Source organism: Nicotiana tomentosiformis, chromosome 9, assembly GCF_000390325.3.
Source record: "Nicotiana tomentosiformis chromosome 9, ASM39032v3, whole genome shotgun sequence".
Taxonomy (NCBI): domain Eukaryota; kingdom Viridiplantae; phylum Streptophyta; class Magnoliopsida; order Solanales; family Solanaceae; genus Nicotiana; species Nicotiana tomentosiformis.
In genome coordinates, this window is record NC_090820.1 from 46,673,694 (window position 1) to 46,693,251 (window position 19,558).

At 37.7% G+C, this 19,558-nt stretch overlaps 2 protein-coding genes and 1 long non-coding RNA gene across 3 annotated transcripts; 2 read left to right on the forward strand and 1 right to left on the reverse strand.

The window, feature by feature from the left end:
- The first annotated feature begins 4,135 nt into the window (after positions 1-4,135).
- LOC104094144 (uncharacterized) lies at positions 4,136-7,522 on the forward strand. The gene is made up of 2 exons (XR_011411370.1): positions 4,136-4,575; positions 5,644-7,522. It is a non-coding gene; the product is annotated as an uncharacterized lncRNA (long non-coding RNA).
- Positions 7,523-10,141: 2,619 nt separating this feature from the next.
- LOC138891343 (uncharacterized) lies at positions 10,142-11,450 on the forward strand. Its single transcript, XM_070186235.1, has one exon. It carries the CDS (start codon positions 10,715-10,717, stop codon positions 11,321-11,323), a length of 609 nt encoding a protein of 202 aa, XP_070042336.1. The 5' UTR covers positions 10,142-10,714; the 3' UTR covers positions 11,324-11,450.
- Positions 11,451-11,900: 450 nt separating this feature from the next.
- LOC104094143 (non-specific lipid transfer protein GPI-anchored 5-like) lies at positions 11,901-13,474 on the reverse strand. Its single transcript, XM_009600014.4, has 3 exons — positions 12,963-13,474; positions 12,324-12,368; positions 11,901-12,219 (listed from the first exon to the last, which is right to left on the reverse strand). The coding sequence occupies exons 1-3, from the start codon at positions 13,285-13,287 to the stop codon at positions 12,092-12,094; spliced, it is 498 nt and encodes a 165-aa protein (XP_009598309.1). The 5' UTR covers positions 13,288-13,474; the 3' UTR covers positions 11,901-12,091.
- Positions 13,475-19,558: the final 6,084 nt, after the last annotated feature.

Here is a 19,558-nt window from a genome sequence, read left to right on the forward strand (position 1 = left end):
CGTACTCAGCAATAGTCTTCAGGCCAGCCTCGGCTACTTCGACATCGGCCCTATACTGGGCCACCATATCTTTAGCATTGGCGGAGGTTTTATATAGCTGATACTTTATAGCTTCACATTCATTGCCGAGGGCATCCTACTTTACCATAGCCGAGCTCAATTGTGATTGGAGTTCATCATTCAACTAGGACCGCTTGTCGGCTTTTTCTTTCGCTACCCGGAGTTGAACTTCTACCGATGCCAGCTGTGCCTGGACGGTTTCCTTCTTCGAAGCCATCCGGTCCATTTTGCTCTTCCAACCATCGCCCATGGCTTGGACCTCATTCATTTCAGCTCGAAGTTGGTCGATGCGGTTAATCTTCTATTAAACCTGCAAGGTTTGGTCGTTCGTCGCCATGGCTAAATCCTTATTGCTAACTTCAAAAATCTTTACCTTTTCGACCAGATCGGCATGTTCCCGCCTCAGGATCAAAGCCTCCTTCTAAGCCTCATCCAGCTCGGCTTATAGGTCCTTGATGGCCCCTTTCATGTTGCTCGCTGAGAAGCTTGTACATATCTCTTTTATGGGCAAGCTCCTTGACCTCAAGCTCGAGCTGGTTAACCTTAGTCCGGAACCGAAGAAAGCTTTCATGATAAAGTACCGAGGACTGCAAAATGGTAAAAGGAAACATGAGAAATATCAAAAACTAAGTCAAAGTTCGAAAAGCATAATGATGCCTTACCCAATTCAGCGCCTGCTGCGCTTCGTTGAACAGGCACGACACGTCCACCTCATTCATTTTTGCCTGGTATTCTTCGGTCACTAGGCATCGGAGGTAGCTCGCTACTCCCACGGGAGCAGAAAGAACCCGGGCATCCTCCAAGACAGTGATGATTATCGACCTCTTACGGTCGGGATCCACACTCGGGGTGGGGAACTGGTTGATTAACTTTGGGCTCGAGTTCAGCCCGCCAACTTCTAAAGACGGATGCTTTCTCGGCACTTCCAGGTCGCCCAGCCCGAAAAAGTCTTCCCAGATGGACGAGTCCACGCAATCGAAAAAGGAACGAAGGGGATCATCCACATCATGAGCCCCTTCGTTAGACCTCTCCTTCCCTGCTCGGGCCTCCTTGAGCATAGACTCGGTACCCTGAAATCTCTATTACACCGGGCACCTCCTTTGGAGCGTAGCCGACATCGCGGGAAGTCTCAGCCCCGGTCTCCTCATCAACCTCCCGGGTATGAGAGAGATCGACCTCATTGATCTCCTCCTCAATATCTGCTTGCTCATCTGGAGAAGTCAACACGTGGGCCATGAAAAAATCATCTTCCTTGGGCTCGTCCCTAAGCCGAAGAAGCGAGTCTGATTCGGGTGCTCGGGAGCTAGAACTTTCCTTTGGCTTATGGGCCAACCTTCTCTTTGGCTTCTTTTTCTCTAAGCTCGGGGAGCCTGAAGCCTTCCTTTTCTTCTTTTCCCCCTCTGCAGCCCTGAGCTGCCCCAAAGCGGAGGGGTCAACGGACAAGGACACATCCTCGTCCCCTTCTGAAGGCCTGAGTTCAATGGTCTTAGGAAAACCTGCAAAAAGAAAAGTGAAGAAAAGAGATTAAGTACGATGCGAATGGGAGAGCCCGATGTTACTATTCGAGGAAGGGTCTTACCGTGAGAACAGGACTCCCACCGGCCCCTCGAGATTTTGCGCCATGTGCGCTTGAAATAAGGCATCTGTGAACAAATTCCCTCGATCCACTCCTTGAGCCGAGGGATAGCGTTTCGAGTGACGACTACACTACCACAAGTACCAGTGAGAAAAAAAGAAATGAACGTAAAATTGGTGTTCAAAGGGAAATTGTACTTACTAGATGTATTCCACTTATCAGGTAATGGAATAAACTCAAAGGGAATCAAGTCTTAAGTCTTCAATTGAACGAAGCGGCCCGGCCAGCCCCGGTTCTGGTCCTTATCGAGAATGGGGTTTTGCTGGCCCGACATGTGAGCTTTATTAGTCCCCCTCAGAAGATTCAGGGACTGTATAGGCAGAGTAGATGATCGATGGTGAACCGACGGGATTCGATCTTGTTCATGAAGTAATGAAGGAGGATCACGATCCTCCACATCGACGAGTGGATCTGACCGAGGCATACTTCGTACCTCTTGCAGAAGTCCAAGAAAACAGGGTCCACCGGGCCCAATGTGAAGGGATAAGTGTAAACACTTAGATACCCCTCCACATGGGTAGTGATGGTGTCCCCAGGCCCAGGGACTACTACGTCCTTATCCTCCCAGTTGCAGTTCCCTCGGACCACGGGAAGGACGTCTTCGGTAATAGAGCATATATTCCTCGATACTCCTTCACCCTGGCCCTGCACCGATGAGGGCTTTTCGACCTTAAATTCATTTGTGACTGAGCAACCCCCGAGGATGAACATTTTCAAGGGAGGCTCGGGAGACAATTCATCGATAGCCATGCCAGGAGCAGATGTCTCGAGGATGACTATATCATGAGTGACCGCCTCGATTTCAGCGGTCGGTTGGGAAGAAGAAGAAGTGACTTGTTGAGGAATAGATTTGGATGTTTTAGCCATTATTATCTGAAAAAGCTTGAAAGGTCTAAGAAAAGATTTTGAAAAATGAAGAGTCAAGTGTGTTGATTTGGGTAAAGACTAGGTAAAAATCCGGAAGTTACTGAGAAATTTTGAAGAACGGAGGTAAAGATATGGAAATATGAAGAATCGAAGGTAGAATCTTGGTCAAACGGTGAAAAATGAACGCTTTTATAGAGGTTTCATGACGCTTCGTATTCAAAGGTGACCTCTGCCAATGGCTGACACGGGTTCGAAGTCAGAACGATGTGATTAACGGGATGTTTCGACTTCTTTGTCATTTCTGTTGCGGCGTATTAAAGAAGGAGGTGAAAAACATCTGTCGTTTCTCATCATTTTGGTACACCTCCTCTCTAAGAAATGAGGGGACTACCTGTATACGGGTAAAATCGGGCCTGTTGAACATCGCGGTTTTTCGGTAAGACAAACGGGACTAGAACGTGATTATAAGAAATCGGAGTCTGGGCGAAAAACCCCTCGCATCGGGGATCGAGCAAAACATCCGCCCTCGAAAGCATCGGGGCCACATCTCCCGGGTCCGGTTCGAATCCCTCAACTTCGGAGAGCATTACCAAACGGCCGAACACGACTAATAAAGAGTCGTGACATCCATGCCCAACCGGATGTCATGGCGTAAATCCCGGCCTATATCAGCAGTGAATCAGTGATTAGCATAAAGAAAGATTTTTATACTTTTTTAGAATTGTACTTAGGGTGGAACTTCCCTACTATATAAAGGGGAAACTAACTGTTCATTAGGTACATTGTAACATGCACATCAAGGCAATTTATTTCAATTCTCTTTATTGTTCAAAGCTCCTATTTTTGTTCTTAAGTTTTTCATAAGTATAAGCTTGGAATCGAGGGCAGGTTCTTCGTCAAGCCATCAACCGAGCTCATAATCACCCTTATCTTTGGTTTGGTCGCCTATTACGTTTTTCATTTGCTTAATCTAACGTCATTAATCACTCGTATTGAATTAATCCACATATCCTTAAAATCACATATAAATTCAATTGTTATCCGTTTTCTAGGGTAAACAAATTTATGTTATATTACTTATAGGTTTTTAACTTTTATAAGTTACTTTTCTTTCAATTTATGTAATGATGTTATGGATTGGATATGTAATTTAAGAAATTAATAAATAAAAACTTTTAAAATTTACGATCTCAAAAAAAAAAAAGGAATTCTATGTAACTATAAATCACCTCATCAAAAGTAAAATAGATAATTTAAATTTATAAATTATTTTTAAATATTAAAATATATCATTCTTTTTTATGCAAATTAAAAAATTAGAAAATGTCATGTATAAAATGGGACATAGGAAACACTTGTTTATGTTAATTTGGGTATTCACCATTTATTTCATTTAGTTTATGTATTTGTTTCATTTTGTTTAATACATAAATAAGTTATAAAGTTGCGTGTTTATTCTTTTTCTCTGAGAGATAGAAGGTTAGATTATTAGGGTTTTAAATAAATAAATTATTTAATTAAATTGTTTGTTTATTTTATCTTGTTTACTGTGTTTTAAAAATTGCTGTTAGATCATTTCATTCGAAACAGTTTCTTTTTCCCAATTGAAGAACTTTATTAATCTGGTTTGATCGAAATTGCTTGATTCTTGTTGGACTGCCAGCTATATATCTCAAATTGGAGCCAGTGGCAGCTCCATATGTATACTTGTTGACTTTCTCTAGCGTTGTCCTTATCGGCTTATCAACCGCCTCTACCGCGATAGAGTCGGGTAATTAATACTGTGTGCTTCACCTAATTAGCTTTAATCAACCTTCTCCAATGGATACACAAGGTGCTGGAACTTCCATAAAGAGACAACGTGTTGATACACAAGTGAGATCGGCAGATGATACTGTCGAATACTTTCAGCGAGTCCCACAGAGGTTGTCTATAACGATCCCTCCAGCGTTTATGCAGAGCTTGCGTGATGCTAACGTTCTTGGATTTCGAAAGCCTTATGGACGTTGATTGTAAGTTGATTCTTCTTTAATGTGATCCACATTCACTCAAAGCCAATTTCTTATTTTACCTCTTTAATCAATAGATAATGATTGTACATAAGACTTGAGCTTTCATTGTCTTTATGACACCTATGTCTCAAAGTAAAGATAACTTATACGTATTGCACTTTAATGCCCCATTAGCTAGTTGATATACGCTTATTTAAAGAAACTATGTTAGGTCCTTATCCTTGGCTATTTCATAAGACTGCACTATCTTAAGTGAGTTGCTAAAGTATAGAAATACCTATACGCAGAGAAAACAAGTTCAAATGTAAATAATTAGAGGTTCATATCTAATTCCGAATTATTTTCTATTTGGTATGATGAAGACATGAGTTGGGCTTAAATGGAAAACATGGCAGTGATGCCTAGTAGTAGTAGTAGCTGTTGTTATTTGATTTATAAAGCATCCATGTTGGTTAAACGCTTAAGTCCTGAAGCTAGTGAAGCCCAGGTTGTGCGCTTCGCCTCGCTTTGTTGGCTCATTAGTGTAGGGGCCAAGGTGCTAACTGCGCTTCACTAGTGAAGCTAGCATGCTAAGTCGTGCACATCTTCATCGATGGGTTCAGTCTTTAAGAGTACAAGACTAGACAATATATATATAGTTGACAAAGTGCATTTGTTGTTAAGAAAATATCATGACTGAACTTCTAGTCATTAAGATAAAGAAATTGGAAATTTGGTATACGAGAACTAGCCACTGCAAACCTGTAACGACGTTTTTCAACTACATCAAAATTTTAAAATGGTCCTTGAACTTGATTGATATGATTTTAATTGCATCTATATAGTTGAATGATAGTTCTTCCATTCTTTTTGTCCAAATAATTATTGTTTGTCTAAAGGTACGTTTCCTTGTATTACATTTTACTGGCGCTTTTTTCTACTAAAGCTCACACTTTAACTGTGCTTTGCACTTAAATCCCCAACGGACTTTGGCACTTTGCTGCGGTTGTTGCTTTGTACTACTCTGTAAAGCATGTTTGTTTTATGTAAATATCATTTTGAGTTTTCTAATAGTATTGATGATTGCAGATGCTGAAGCTGCGGATCACGCTACTGTAACGGCTGACGTGTGTATGTCCGCGCTCTATGCAAAGCTGCGTAACATTCACCGCACCTTCGGAACTTATTCCAACAGGTATACAAATTCTGCTCGATACACAAAGAATATTGAGTTGCCTGTCCCTTTTGCTGAGGCGATCTCTAACATTGGTGTGTTCAATACTGAGATGACTGTGAACATTAAGACCATTGTGCCAACATAACCCGAGGGAACTGAGAATGAAGGTTGCTCCTGCGAGGAATTCCCTATCGCACGCTATTGCGGCATCCTTCCTCACATGAAGAATGCTGGAATTCCTCTCATGTCCATTGATATCCACGATACCACTGATACCGCTTGGTGGACTTTCAAAGTTAAGCATGATGGTAATCGATATGCCTTTGCTGGAATATTTCCTCCTGTTCTATACTCCAATCTGTCATGCCATATCGCACAGATGTTTATTGTGACTGATTGTCACGGCACATTCAGCCCCATTGTCACTCACCAGGCTGAAGATTCGCCATATCAGACGAGGTTGGTTGATATCGGAGATGATGCTCCATTCCGCGCATTTGCTGCACTATGTGGAGGTCCAAGTGAAGAATGGAATGAATATGCTAATATTCATTATCCCTGAGATGTTAGGCCTTTGTTTTACCAAACGTTTGCTGATGGCTTACTGTATTTGTCAGTACTACCCAGTTAAGACGAGGTCGGTGTTTTACAAAACCTACTTTTGTGATGCTTATTTACCTAAAGTATGCATTTCCCTCTTTTTGTGCATCGTGTAATGAAATGATTTTATGGGCTGTGCGTTTCACTATCAACCTTCAAAGGTTTCCAACCTTTGAGTTGACAGGACACTACACCACCAACCAAATAAGGGGGGGGGGAGATTATATTTCTAAGAATGAACAATTTAAAGATCTTTTACTGTCCTATTAATAATTTTAAAACATCACAGATGGATTGGAATTTAACAGATTTTTAACTAATTCCTGGAAATTCTTCGAGTTGAATTAGACAGAAGGGCCAAGTTGGTCATGTTTCACTTCTCTAAAGTTATAATCTATAACCTATAAAACCAAGAGAACTTGGTTGTCAGTAAATTCAGCCTGTCATCATGCTCATCATAATGAGAAGTTGTTAGTGAAAATGGAGGAGAATTTGAAGCTGAGTGACAAATAAGATGCTGCAGAGATGATTATTAAGACATAACTCTCCGGATGTTGGAGCTAATTGATGTTGAAGATTTTATGGAATGGTTTGCCTGATGAAAATGTTAAATAGTTCTGATCTTGTGACACTTTCACATCCAAAGAAGAGGCGATGAGATACATTGCTGATGTTGCTATACCACATCCATGTTCCAAACAATTCACTTAAACAGCAAGCTAATTGGTTCTATTTCTGTATCCCCTTTTCATGGAAGTAATAAGTGCAGCGGAGAACATGGTTATGAGTTAGAAGTATTGGGGCAAAGGGATAGCAACCAAGGCGGTGAACCTGGCGGCTGCCACCATATTCAAGTGGTCACGCTTGGAGAGATTGGAAGCGGTGGTGGATGTTGATAATTTAGGATGACAGAGGGTGTTGGAGAAGGCTGGCTTTACGAAGAAAGGTGTTTCGAGGAAGTATTATCTTGCAGGAAACCAAGAGATATTGTTATGTTTGGTCTTTTATCCACTGATCCACAAGTCTCATACTTTATGTAATATGTTAGAAAATCTTTAACTAGTTTGTAACTTCCAGCATCACCAAATAGGGAAAATCATTCAACGGAATTGGAATAGCCATCTTTGTAGCCTAGGAACAATTCCTTGTACCCTGTATTCTGCACCAATGGCATAGCCAGCTTCTTGGATATATTTTGATGCCGCTTCCTTTGAGATGATTGTGTTCCATCTTAGATAATGATTTACTTTATCGTCGCTACGCTATATCAAGAGGTCATCAGGATTTCTAGTTTTAGCTATGATCCTTTATTGACTCTCTTATTGTATTTGTAAGTCGTAGTTGAGTAAGTTCTTGACCATATCAGAAGGCATGTGATCTTGTGGCAAGTATGAGCCACCACTCTTTTTTAAATATCATTGTGATAATGTGGAAAAGTACAGATATGGCCGGATGTTCTAGGTAACCTGATCTTAATAAATTTCCCATGTTAGAGACTAGAATATGGCTGGATATGATGAAATAATGTGTATGTATATAGTGTCGAGCACCGTAAATACTTATTTTAGCTTGTTACTAAGCTAAAAGGAGAGAACTCTTACTTCAACTTGGTGATACTAGCAGCATCATGTCTTACTTTCAATGCTTTTCTTGCATTTAGGTTCAAATTGTTTGCTACTTTATCCGTGTCCTTTCTAGCTTTCTATTGTTCAGTGTTCAGTGTTCAGTATTCAGTATTTCAGCTCATAATCATGTATAGAGAGTGCACACTATTGATACTTTCTACTACTTGGATATGATGAAGAGGTGTGTTAGATACTCTTAATATCACTTAAAAGCACGAAAGAAAAATGGCTCTCAGAGACATACCCTCCAAAAAAAATTGTTTTCATATCTTAAAGTGGACGGCGTAAAGATTTTGTTAGAGTTCATACATGAACTATTTAAAGACCATGTAAGGTAAAGTGTAAGAATTTTCAAACATCATGGAATTATTGGAATCTAATAGATGTTGAACTGAAAACAACATCCTAATTAATTGTTTAGTACTTTACGATGAATTTTGTAAGAGTTAAGTGAGGTGGCTAAGAAAGTTGCTGCTCTTTTCTGTTGTTTGCAAATGATCTGGGAGATAGTTTCATTCCTTGGTTACGAGTTATAAGAACAGTAAAGACCTAGTAATTTCCTTGAAACCTTCTTTATTCCTTATGATAGACTTATATAAAGGGCCAGCTTGGTCATGTTTCACTTCTCTAAAACTATAATATTTAACCTATAAAACCAAGAAAAATTGGATTTTGAGGCTATGGAATCTGATTAATCTTGCGATCTCACTCATCATAATGAAAAGTTGTCGTTGAAAGTGGAGAAGCTGAAGTTGAGTGACCATATATGAATATGCTGTTGCAAATGATTGTTCAGACATAACTCTCGTCTCTTGGACCTCACAGATGTTGATGATATATGGAATGCTTTGCAAATGACAACGTTAATAAGTTCTGTTCTCATGACACTTTCACATCCAAAGAAGACGCGATGAGATACATTGCTGATGCTGTTATGCCACATCCATGGTTCCTAGCAATTTGCTTAAATGGTAAGCCACTTGGTTCTATTTTTGTATAACCATTCATGGAAGTAATAGGTGGTGAAGATGGTGGCAGCTGTCATATTTGTGGAGTGGCCCCACTCAGAGAGAGAGACTTGCAGCTGTGGTAAATGTTACGTTGATGATCCAGGATCAGAGAGGGTGTTGGAGAAGGCTGGCTGTAGGAAGGAAGGTCTTTGAGGAAGTATTATCTTCTTAAAGGGAAACCGAGACATTGTTATGTTTAGTCTTTTATCCACTGATCCACAAGTCACTTACTCATGTAATTGGTTAGAAAATCTTTAATTTATTGGTAACTTCCAGCCTTACCAAAAGATCATCAACATCCTGAGAGGTATCGTTACGAGTTCATTTTTAGGACTGGTTCTTGCTGTGATCTCCTCTGTTGACTCTGCTATTAGATTTGTAAGTTTAGTTGAGTGAGTTTTTGACCATATCAGAAGGCATACGATCCTGTAGATAAGTATGATCCGTCGCTCTTTTGTAAATGTCGGTCATTATTGTGGAAAACTATGAGTATGGCTGGATGTTCTCGAGGAGAAGCGCTTCTGTTTAGATTAGTTTCTCCTTAAAAGATAAGGCTAGAAGCAAGGCCATAACTTAGAAGTTAGAACTATATCCTACGTCTGTTATTGCATTTAAAGCTCAACTAGATTTCTTAGTTTATCCTTGTGGGTTTCTAGCTTCCTATCATTCAGTTTTTGGTCATTCAGTTCAACTAGTCATGTTTAGAGAAATCACAATTTTCTTATTTACTAGGTGGAAATGTTGAAGATGTGTCTGTTACTTCTGAATTCTTTTACCACCTAAATGATGGGGGAAAAAGGCTCTCAAAGATATATCGTTCTTGTTATGAATACTATTATTTATAGATGTCCATTCATTGTGTAGTTAGGTCTAGCAAAGAAAATTTTTTGAGAAGAAAAGAAATTATCTGATAGCTCGAATTCTTGTCCAAAAAGTTAGCACCCTTGTCGTTGGGAACGGAGTTATCTTCTCCTACAAATAGGAGACTCCTTTTCTCTTTTCTACTCCCTCCCTTAATATTTAGGTAAGGGTATCTTACTTGACACGAAGTTTAAAAAATAAATAAAGACTTTTGAATTTATGGTCTAAAATAAATCATAAAAATTTATGTGACTATAAATCATCTTTTTAACGGTAAAATAAGAAATTAAATTAAATTGTCACTAAATATAAAAATGTGTTATTATTTTTTAGACCGATTAAAAAAAGACTTACATAAATTGGGAGTGAACTGAGTATTATTTTATAACACTTCTTTGTTTTCAGATTTTGGAGGGGGCTGTGTAAGATTTTCTAAATAGATTTCAAACAAAGAACTATTTGAAGAATTTTTATTGTAATGTTTAAAACATTGCAAGCATCATGGAGTTACTGGAATATCAATGATATTGAACTGAAAATAGCATCCTAATTAATTTACTACTTATGATGAATTCACCAAGAAAAGTTGGATTGTATCAAGTGAGGCGGCTAAGAAAGTCTATGCTCACCTTTTTTGTCCGCACACGACCAGTAATAGTTCCATTCCTTAGCGACCAAGTAATAAGAGCTGTAAATTACCTAGTTAACTCCGGTTAGTAGACCTAAGAAATTTCCTAAAAAATTCTTTATTCTTCACTTTTTGAATTATATAAAGGGCCAGCTTGGTCATGTTTCACTTGATCTCTAGAACTATAATATAATATGTTACTTATTAAACCAAGAAACTTGTGTTTTCTATGCTTAAGTAAAATTTTTATCTGGAGGCAATGGAATCTGGTTCATCCTGTGAAGACTTGCCAATGAAAATTGAGAAGTTGAAGTTGAGTGACAAAGAAGATGCTGCTACAGAGGATTATTCAGACGTAAGTCTCCGCCTATTGGACCTCAGAGATGTTGATGATTTTATGGAATGGTCTGCGGATGAAAACGTCAATAAGTTCTGTTCTGGTTTCACATTCAAATGTAAAGAAGATGCGATGAGATACATTGCTGATGTTGTTATACCACATCCATGGTTCCGAGCAATTTGCTTAAACGGCAAGCCAATTGGTTCTATTTCTGTATTGCCATTTCATGGAAGTAATAGGTGCAGGGGTGAAATTGGATATGAGTTATCATCAAAGTATTGGGGCAAAGGTATCGCTACCAAGGCGGTGAAGATGGCGGCCGCCACCATATTCTTCGACTGGCCACACTTGGAGAGGCTTGAAGCTGTGGTGGATGTTGAAAATCCAGGATCACAGAGGGTGTTGGAAAAGGCTGGTTTTATAAAGGAAGGTGTTTTGAGGAAGTATTATCTTCTTAAGGGAAGACCAAGAGATATTGTTATGTTTAGTCTTTTATCCACTGATCCTCAAGTTACCTACTTTATGTAATAGGATGTGTTTGATAAAAAAGATGGAACACTATTTCTACTTTGTACCTATGCGAGGCTAGTCTGATAGGATTTTTGTGTTAGAATGCTGGTGGTTAATGTTGTGGTCTCACTACTCTTTCATTTTTCATAGTGCCGGGTCTATTTACTGGTTATTGCTTTTGCTTTTCATCTATTTTCTGGTCTTTATGATGCTGTTATTATCCCTATGATTTATGTTGATGATACTGATATATTGTTTCTCTTCGTCTTCTTGAGCCGATGGTCGTTCTGAAATAGCCTCTCTACTCCCTCGGGATAGGAGTAAAGTCTACGTACACACTACCCTCCCCAGACCCCACTAGTGGGATTTTACTAACTCCTTGTGTTAAATGAGCAAGTTGATCGGTTGAAACATGCATCTTTATTTTCTTTTATTGATCAGTTTTTGTTTGTTTGCGGATTATTTTCTGGCTACCCAGTTCAGGCGCATGCTTATGTTCTGAGGTTAGGCAATTTATAGATCCATTTCCCAAATTGAAAATTCAACTAATACGTACCGAATACAATACAAAATTGTATAATGTTAACACAATCCAAGAAAAAAAAAAAAGGCAACTAAAGAATAAGAAATTCGATGACTAATAAAATCCCAGCAACAAAATGACTAGAGATATGAACTAAAATAGAAGAGCTAATTGAAAATCAATAAGTAAAATAAGCACATTCGAATATGGATCTATCAACAGAGCAATTCCAATATCTTAGTCGTAGTCTCAATTTTGAAATCTCACGCCAGGGTGAATATTGAAGCATAGGAAGCAATGAAGAGAAAGAAGAAGAAAAGAGGAGCTGCCATCTTAGTTGAAGTTGCATCATTGGAACCATCTTGGGATGGTACTGCGTTAGATCCACGTCCTGTCACACATTTGAGATGGTGTTAAGTTATGCATTTTGTGAAATGCAAACTTGATGTTCCTGAAAAATAATAGTACTAGAATTTGAAGGGAAAAGTACTGAACCTGGAGTATTTGGTGTTCCAGCAGGAGAGCTATTTGGTGAACCAGCTGTTCCAAATAACTGATGTTAGTGAAGAAGCAAAATCCCAAAGTATAAGTAGGCTGAGAGCCTCTTGAATTTCTCTAAAGCATTCAGTCTATTTTTTCCACTTATTTTCGCAACATGATGTTTATATCAAACCGACAAATGCAAGACATATGTATTTCATTTACGCATTTATCACTTAATTATGGTTAGGACGTGTATCCTCACTTTAGATTGTAACTACTAAGGTTAAATTTCTTAATTTGGTGTAAACATGAGGTGCGGATAAATATTTACCGACTATATACCACACAAAGGTGATGAAGGCATGCAGCCAAGTTTCTGCACTAGGTACGATCACGCCCACTACTTTTGGCTCGAACCCCATATATAAAAAAATAAATCGTATAAACGAAATAAACAAAGATCCTAATAATCTATCATTAATTGAAGCTTAGGCGATTGATCAATTGATATATTGTGACTAGACTCGATTTGAATGCAACCTAGACCCACCTCTAAAGTGATGTGAAAACTCTAAATTCATAAGAGTAATCTATAGGCTTTCTTCCTAGGAACTTTTAATGTGAGATTTTAGAATGAATTTTGCTTCTTACCATTGCACTGGCTAAGAGGTGGAGTCTGAACTTTGCAAGCAGTAGGAAGTGCCAAAGCCTGAGTCTGGTTAATGTTTAACCCCAAGTTAGAGGCACCACCACTGAGGACCTGGCACAAGCATTCGGGTTTGTTCTTAACCACCGTGCTAAGCTGCGTGCAGCAACCTGAAGATGGCACAGAGGAGTTGCCAGTAATATAGTTCAAGCAAGGTGACATGCTGATCAACACATTCGTGCAGTCATCGCTCGATTGAGCAACAACTCCTGCCCAGATCATTGTGAACACAATCGCGAACAAACCCATTCTGCTCCCTAGATTTGCCATTGGACTTTAAATCACACTGAAATGAAGAGAAAATTGTTTCTGATTGAAGTATGTTTGATCACACAATCTTGGTAGAAGAAGAAAGGGTTTTTTTTTTTTTTATATATAGGAAAATAGAGGAGGGAAGAGTCAAAAGAAGATGTTTTAAAAATTGGTGACCAATAAAAAAGCAATAGTTCAAATCATTGACATTAAAACTATTGTTGTCACAATTTACATAGCAATTAGGTAGTTGTGGGACTTCAAAGTAGTTAGTTGGGTAGGTTACCAACTCTTGATAACCAATTGTACCATTATTTGACTAGTTGGTTTAAAAGGTGTTTGGCTTAAGGCGAGGCGTAAGCCCCGAGACACGGGGCGTAAGACCCACGCATATTTATTTTTCAATATTTTATAAAATAATATAATTACAGTAAATATTTATAAACAGGTAAATTGCATAAAAATTGAAGAAAACTATAAATATGTAATATATATATATATATATATATAAATGTGTTCCGCCCCCACAAAAAATTAGTCAAAATAATCTATTATACGCTACTTACAAGTACAAGTAACTTGAGTCAAAAAGAATAAAGTTTTATACATGGAGGAACAAAAAGGATGACTAACCTGCAATTTGAACCTTGAACTTGCTGCTATGAAGGAGAATGAAGTTCTCTTTGTATTTGTAAAAAATAAAATTAAATTACGTTGCTTTTGGGAGATATTAGCATACTAGCGGACAAGATAAAGAATTGGGAAAGACCATAAATTAGGGCTTCAATCAATAAAAAAGGTCTTGACTTTTAAATTTAATACATTTCAGTTCCTTTTTAAAACTTTTGAGTAATTACAAGCTAACTTTTGAGAATTTGGGTATTATATGAAGGATGTATTCAACAAATTTTGTTTTAATTTGAAAAAGTCTCTAGGGCTTATGCCTCACTACAAAAACGCACATCAAACGCCCGGATGTATGCCTCAAACGCCAGGACGTACGCTCCGAATTGCAGGGCGTACGCCTCTTCAGACTTTCGCCCCACACCATTGCATCGGGACATTTTTGGTGCGCCTAGCCCCAGAGCTCACCCCGAAAACGCCTTTTAAAACACTGGTCACAAACAGAAAAGCCTAAGGCTTAAGTTGTTTAAATCTGAAGACTTTCAAGAAATAGAAGGCTCACATATTTTAGGGGTGGGCGTTCGGGCAGTTCGGATTGGATACGAAAATTTCGGTTTGGATTTTCGATTTTCGGATTAAATAAATGAGAATCCAAATCCAATCCAAATAAGCTCGGATTGGATCGAATTTTTTAAATTCGATTTCGGATTAATCGGTTATTTTCGATTTTGAGCTTATAAGTTGAGATGTTTCTTCTTTTTACAAAAAATGAATATCCAAATGAAGTAATCATATTAAATTGCCTGAAAAATTTCTCATTCTCACTGCAATCATCCAAATAAAATATTCAAGTAATGAAATTATTATTAAGAAAATATAATAGAGACATTAATACGGCCAATAAGTAGTAGCAACGGAAAAGGGTCATTTGTGTCCATGTATCGTTGATAATTAGTTATTAGTACCCTCCGTTATACTTTCCTACACTCATAATCTATTTTAATATTCTTGCCCCCATCACTAACGGACCCTTTTAGAGAGACACGTGCACAATCTTAAACAATCTAACCATCTACCCATTTGGATATCTTACCCGTTCAGCCCCGACCCACTAACCCGATAACCAATGGATAAATAGTGGGTTTAACTTTTACATTTCTAAAACCTCAAATTATGGAGTTGCTCAAGTTTGAGAGAATAAGATTTCTTCCAAAAGTAATCATATTCAAGAAACCATGGATAATATGGTTATCCATATTATCCGCCGGTTAACTCATTTTTTTCGTATTAAATATGGGTCGGGTCGGATAGTTTATCCATTTTTTATTACCTATTTTTGACCCATCCCATATCTGACCCGACCCGCCCGTTTGCCACCCCTATTGTTGGGCGTAGCTATAATTTAGCTAATTATATTCCGTAGCTACTAATTGCTTTCCATGGGATGCATGTCGATGTTTTCAATTCGGTTGTATACACTGTATTCTATTCGGATACATTCATTCTTATATATTTTACATTGTATTCAATTTTACTGTATTGAATGCAGTTGTATTCAAACAACAAAAAATCAAGAAATATGGTGTATATCGCTCTATTCAATTCGGTTGTATACACTGTATTCAATTCGGCTATATTCATTTTTAACTATTTTACATTTATTCAATTTCACTATATTTTTCAACTGTATTCAACATTAAAAATTATAAAAACAGTGATATTCGGCTGTATTCAATTCATTGCATTCATGCGTAGCTGCTTTTATACTGTAATTAATTTGGTTGTATTAAAAAAATGGAAAAGGTCCAAATATGCCCTTATACTATACAAAATTGAGCATATTTGCCCTTCGTTAATACTTTAGCTCAAATATGCCCTTACCGTCACATAGTTAGTCCATATATGCCCTTAGAGTTACACAATTGGCCCATATATGCCCTTTTCGAAACGGAATCCGCCCAAACTAATTAGCTCTTCCGTTAATTGTATTAAAGTGTATTACAAACACTATTTCCTTTTTATTAGTAATTTTTTTTTCTTTACCTTTCTCTTTCCTTTCTTCTTTTTTCTTTTTCTCTCTTTTGTTTTTCCTTTTTCTTTCTCCCTTATCCGATTTCCTCCATTAATGATGTCTTCTCTATTTTCATCACCAATTTCACTTGACAAAACTCATGAATTCCAATTACTAAGAAAATTATCCCATAAGAATATTTTTATAGATCATATATTTGTAAATTTTTAAATTTTTACTAAACATATATTTAGTTCTAAAAAATTTAACAAAGTAAGATTGAAATAATATTTATGTAACAAAAAATCCGAAAATCCAACAAAACTGAACAATCCAAACCGATATAATTGGTTTGGTTTGATCTTGATAAAAATCGAACCAACCCGTTCCATGTACACCCCTAATCTACATAGTTAATAAAAAAAATAAAAAATGTCCAGCTGAAAAAAGACTAACAACTCAAATTTATAACACTACAACTTGAACTTAAGGCTTTTAATCATTAAATTATCTTTCTGAAAATAATTTAAATATTTTGGTCTTTAGAGTATTGTTAAAGGTTGAGATATTTTTATTATTTTAAAGTTTAAACCATAATTTTTGGAACAATTTAATTTCATTTATTTATAGGACTAGTGAAATTGGAACTTGATTACCTTATGGGACAATATTTTTAGTAATTGGAATTCATGATTTTTGTCAAGTGAAATTGGTGACGAAAATGGAGAAAACATCAGTAATGGAGGAAACGGATAAGGGAGAAAGAAAAAGGAAAAAAAAAAGAGAAGAAAAGAAAAAAGAAGAAAGAAAAGAGAAAGGTAAAGAAAAAAAGTACTAATAAAAAGGAAATAGTATTTGTAATACACTTTAATATAATTAAAGAAAGAGTTAATTAGTTTGGGTGAATTTTATTTCGAAAAGGGCATATATGGGCCAACTGTATAACTCTAAGAACATATATGGACCAACTATGTGACGGTAAGGGCATATTTGAGCTAAAGTATTAACGAAGGGCAAATGTGCTTAATTTCGTATAGTACAAAGGCATATTTGGATCTTTGCCCTTAAAAAAATACAAGGATCTGCAATAAAAAATAACCTTCGGAATACATAAATACAAGCGGAAATACAAAAACATAAACTAGATTTGCATTGAAAAATATAGAATACACTCAAATTTGAGTGTATTTGTACAGAATATAATGTATTTGTATCATTGTATGTGTCACGACCCAAAATCTAACTAGTCGTGATGGCACCTAACCCAACCCGCTAGGTAAGCCAATAACCAACTACTAATTTAAGGAGATTTATTAAGAGAAGAAAAGATAATACAACTACTTTTATAGAAAGAATTTTTCAAGGACTGGTACTACAAATCATGAGCTTCTAAGATTTTGATTTTTTTTTTCAAAAAAAAAAAAAACTAAATTGAATTAAGTATAACATCTGTTTGAAATATAAATGAACATAATTCGAATCTAATGCTACAAAGGGCAAGTGATAGCTATAACTGGAACGCAAGTACATCTCCAAATCCAGCTTCCGCCGTACGCAGTAACATCAACATCCAACATCTTCACGTAAGGTGCAGAAGCGTAGTATAAGTACAATCGACCCCATGTACTCAATAACTAACAAACTTAATCTTAGGTTGAAAGTAGTGATGAGCTGGGACAAGGGTCAGAGTCCAACTCCAATAACCAGCAACAGTTCATAACAAAATAATAAAGATGGTACAAGAAATGACTTTGCTCGTTCACAATTATGGTAAATAGGCATACTTTTCAAGTACAACAGTAAATCACAAATATTTCACCGAAAACCCCAAAAATATATGAGTAAGTTAGAAAACCGTGTTTTCCCAAAAAAACAACCTTTCAACAATAAATAAGAGGTTTCATTTTTTAGATAGCATGAGGAAAGTACATCTCTAAGCCTACATGTCAATATGCATGTAATATCATGAATGTCACCAAAACCAGGTAGCGTGAGGTAATGCATCTCTATGCCTGTATCTTAAGTACGCATGTCAAATATAATGCATCTCAGTGATGAACTCATGCATTCACACTCACAGGGTACTCAATCTCTCTGTCTCGTATTCTTACTCACCATGCTCAATACTCACCACACTCAGTCACTCTGTAGTGTACGATACCTACTGCGGCGTGCCGCCCGAACCACATATAGCCATAAGGCCTGTTGCGGCGCGCAACCCAATCCACATATATATAGCCATAAGGCTTGTTGCGGCGTGCAACCCGATTTACATATATATAGCCATAAGGCTTGTTGTGGCGTGCATCCCGATTCACGTATATATAGCCATAAGGCTTGTTGCGACGTGCAACCCGATCCGCATATATATAGCCATAAGGCTTGTTGCGGCGTGCAACCCGATCCATAGCCATATGGCTTGTTGAGGCGTGTAACTTGATCCACATATATATAGCCATAAGGCTTATTGCGGCGTGCAACCCGATACACATATATATAGATATCACTCACAACATGGCACTCAGACCCCCAACGCAGTCACCAATCTCTCCAGTCTATCGGGCTCACAACACTCATGCTAAGCAGACCTAATCAATGATACGAAATGTGACAATATACGATAACAGAGACTGAGATATGCCACGTAATGATGAATCTGACTGAGTACACAATTACAATTAAACAAATAACTCAACAGCAAAGAATGACCACTGTGGGTCCCAATAGTACCAACATATAGCCTAAACATGATTTCTAGCATGATCACAGCTCAAGCGCTCTAACACATAGAGTACAACAAAAATGTTCAGACAAAATAGCTACGCAGTTCCAAGGAATCGACTAAATCACAATTTCTACGGTGTAGGCCCACACGCCCATCACCTAGCATGCGTGTCACCTCAACATCAATCACATAGCATGTAATTCAGGGTTTCATACCCTCAGCACCAAGTTTAGAAGTGTTACTTACCTCGAACAAGCCAAATCTAATATCGAGTAAGCCAAATGATGCTCCAAAAATGCCATCATGCGCGTACTGACCTTCTTACGGCTCGAAACTAGCCAAAAGCAACTCAAATACATCAAATAAAGCCTAAGGAAACAATTCCAAATGATAAATGTCGAATCTTTACTCAAAAGCCCAAAGTCAACCAAAAGGTCAAACCCGGGCCCGCGCCTCGGAACCCGAAAAAACTTATAAAATCCGATAACCCATTTAATTACGAGTCCAACCATACTAGTTTCACTCAAATCCGACCGCAAATCGATGTTCAAAACTTAAAAGTTCACTCTATGAAACTTTAGACTAAACCCCCCCAATTTTCTCTTTAAATTTCATAATGAAATTACTAAAAACGATGACGGATTCATGAAATATAATCAAAACCGAGTATAGAACACTTACTCAAATCCTTGTGATGAAATTTGCCTCCAAAATCGCTCAAATTCGAGCTCCCCAACTCAAAATGTGAACAAAATAGCCAAGCCCTCGATATATAGCTTCTGCCGAGGCATCATCGCTTTTGCTAACAAATTAGCCACTTCTGCGGCGTCGCCTCTGCGACAGTACATCCGCTTCTGCAGAACCAGCTAAAAACTCAACCCTCGCACCTGGGGACAAAATATCCGCTTCTGTGACATCGCAGGTACGAG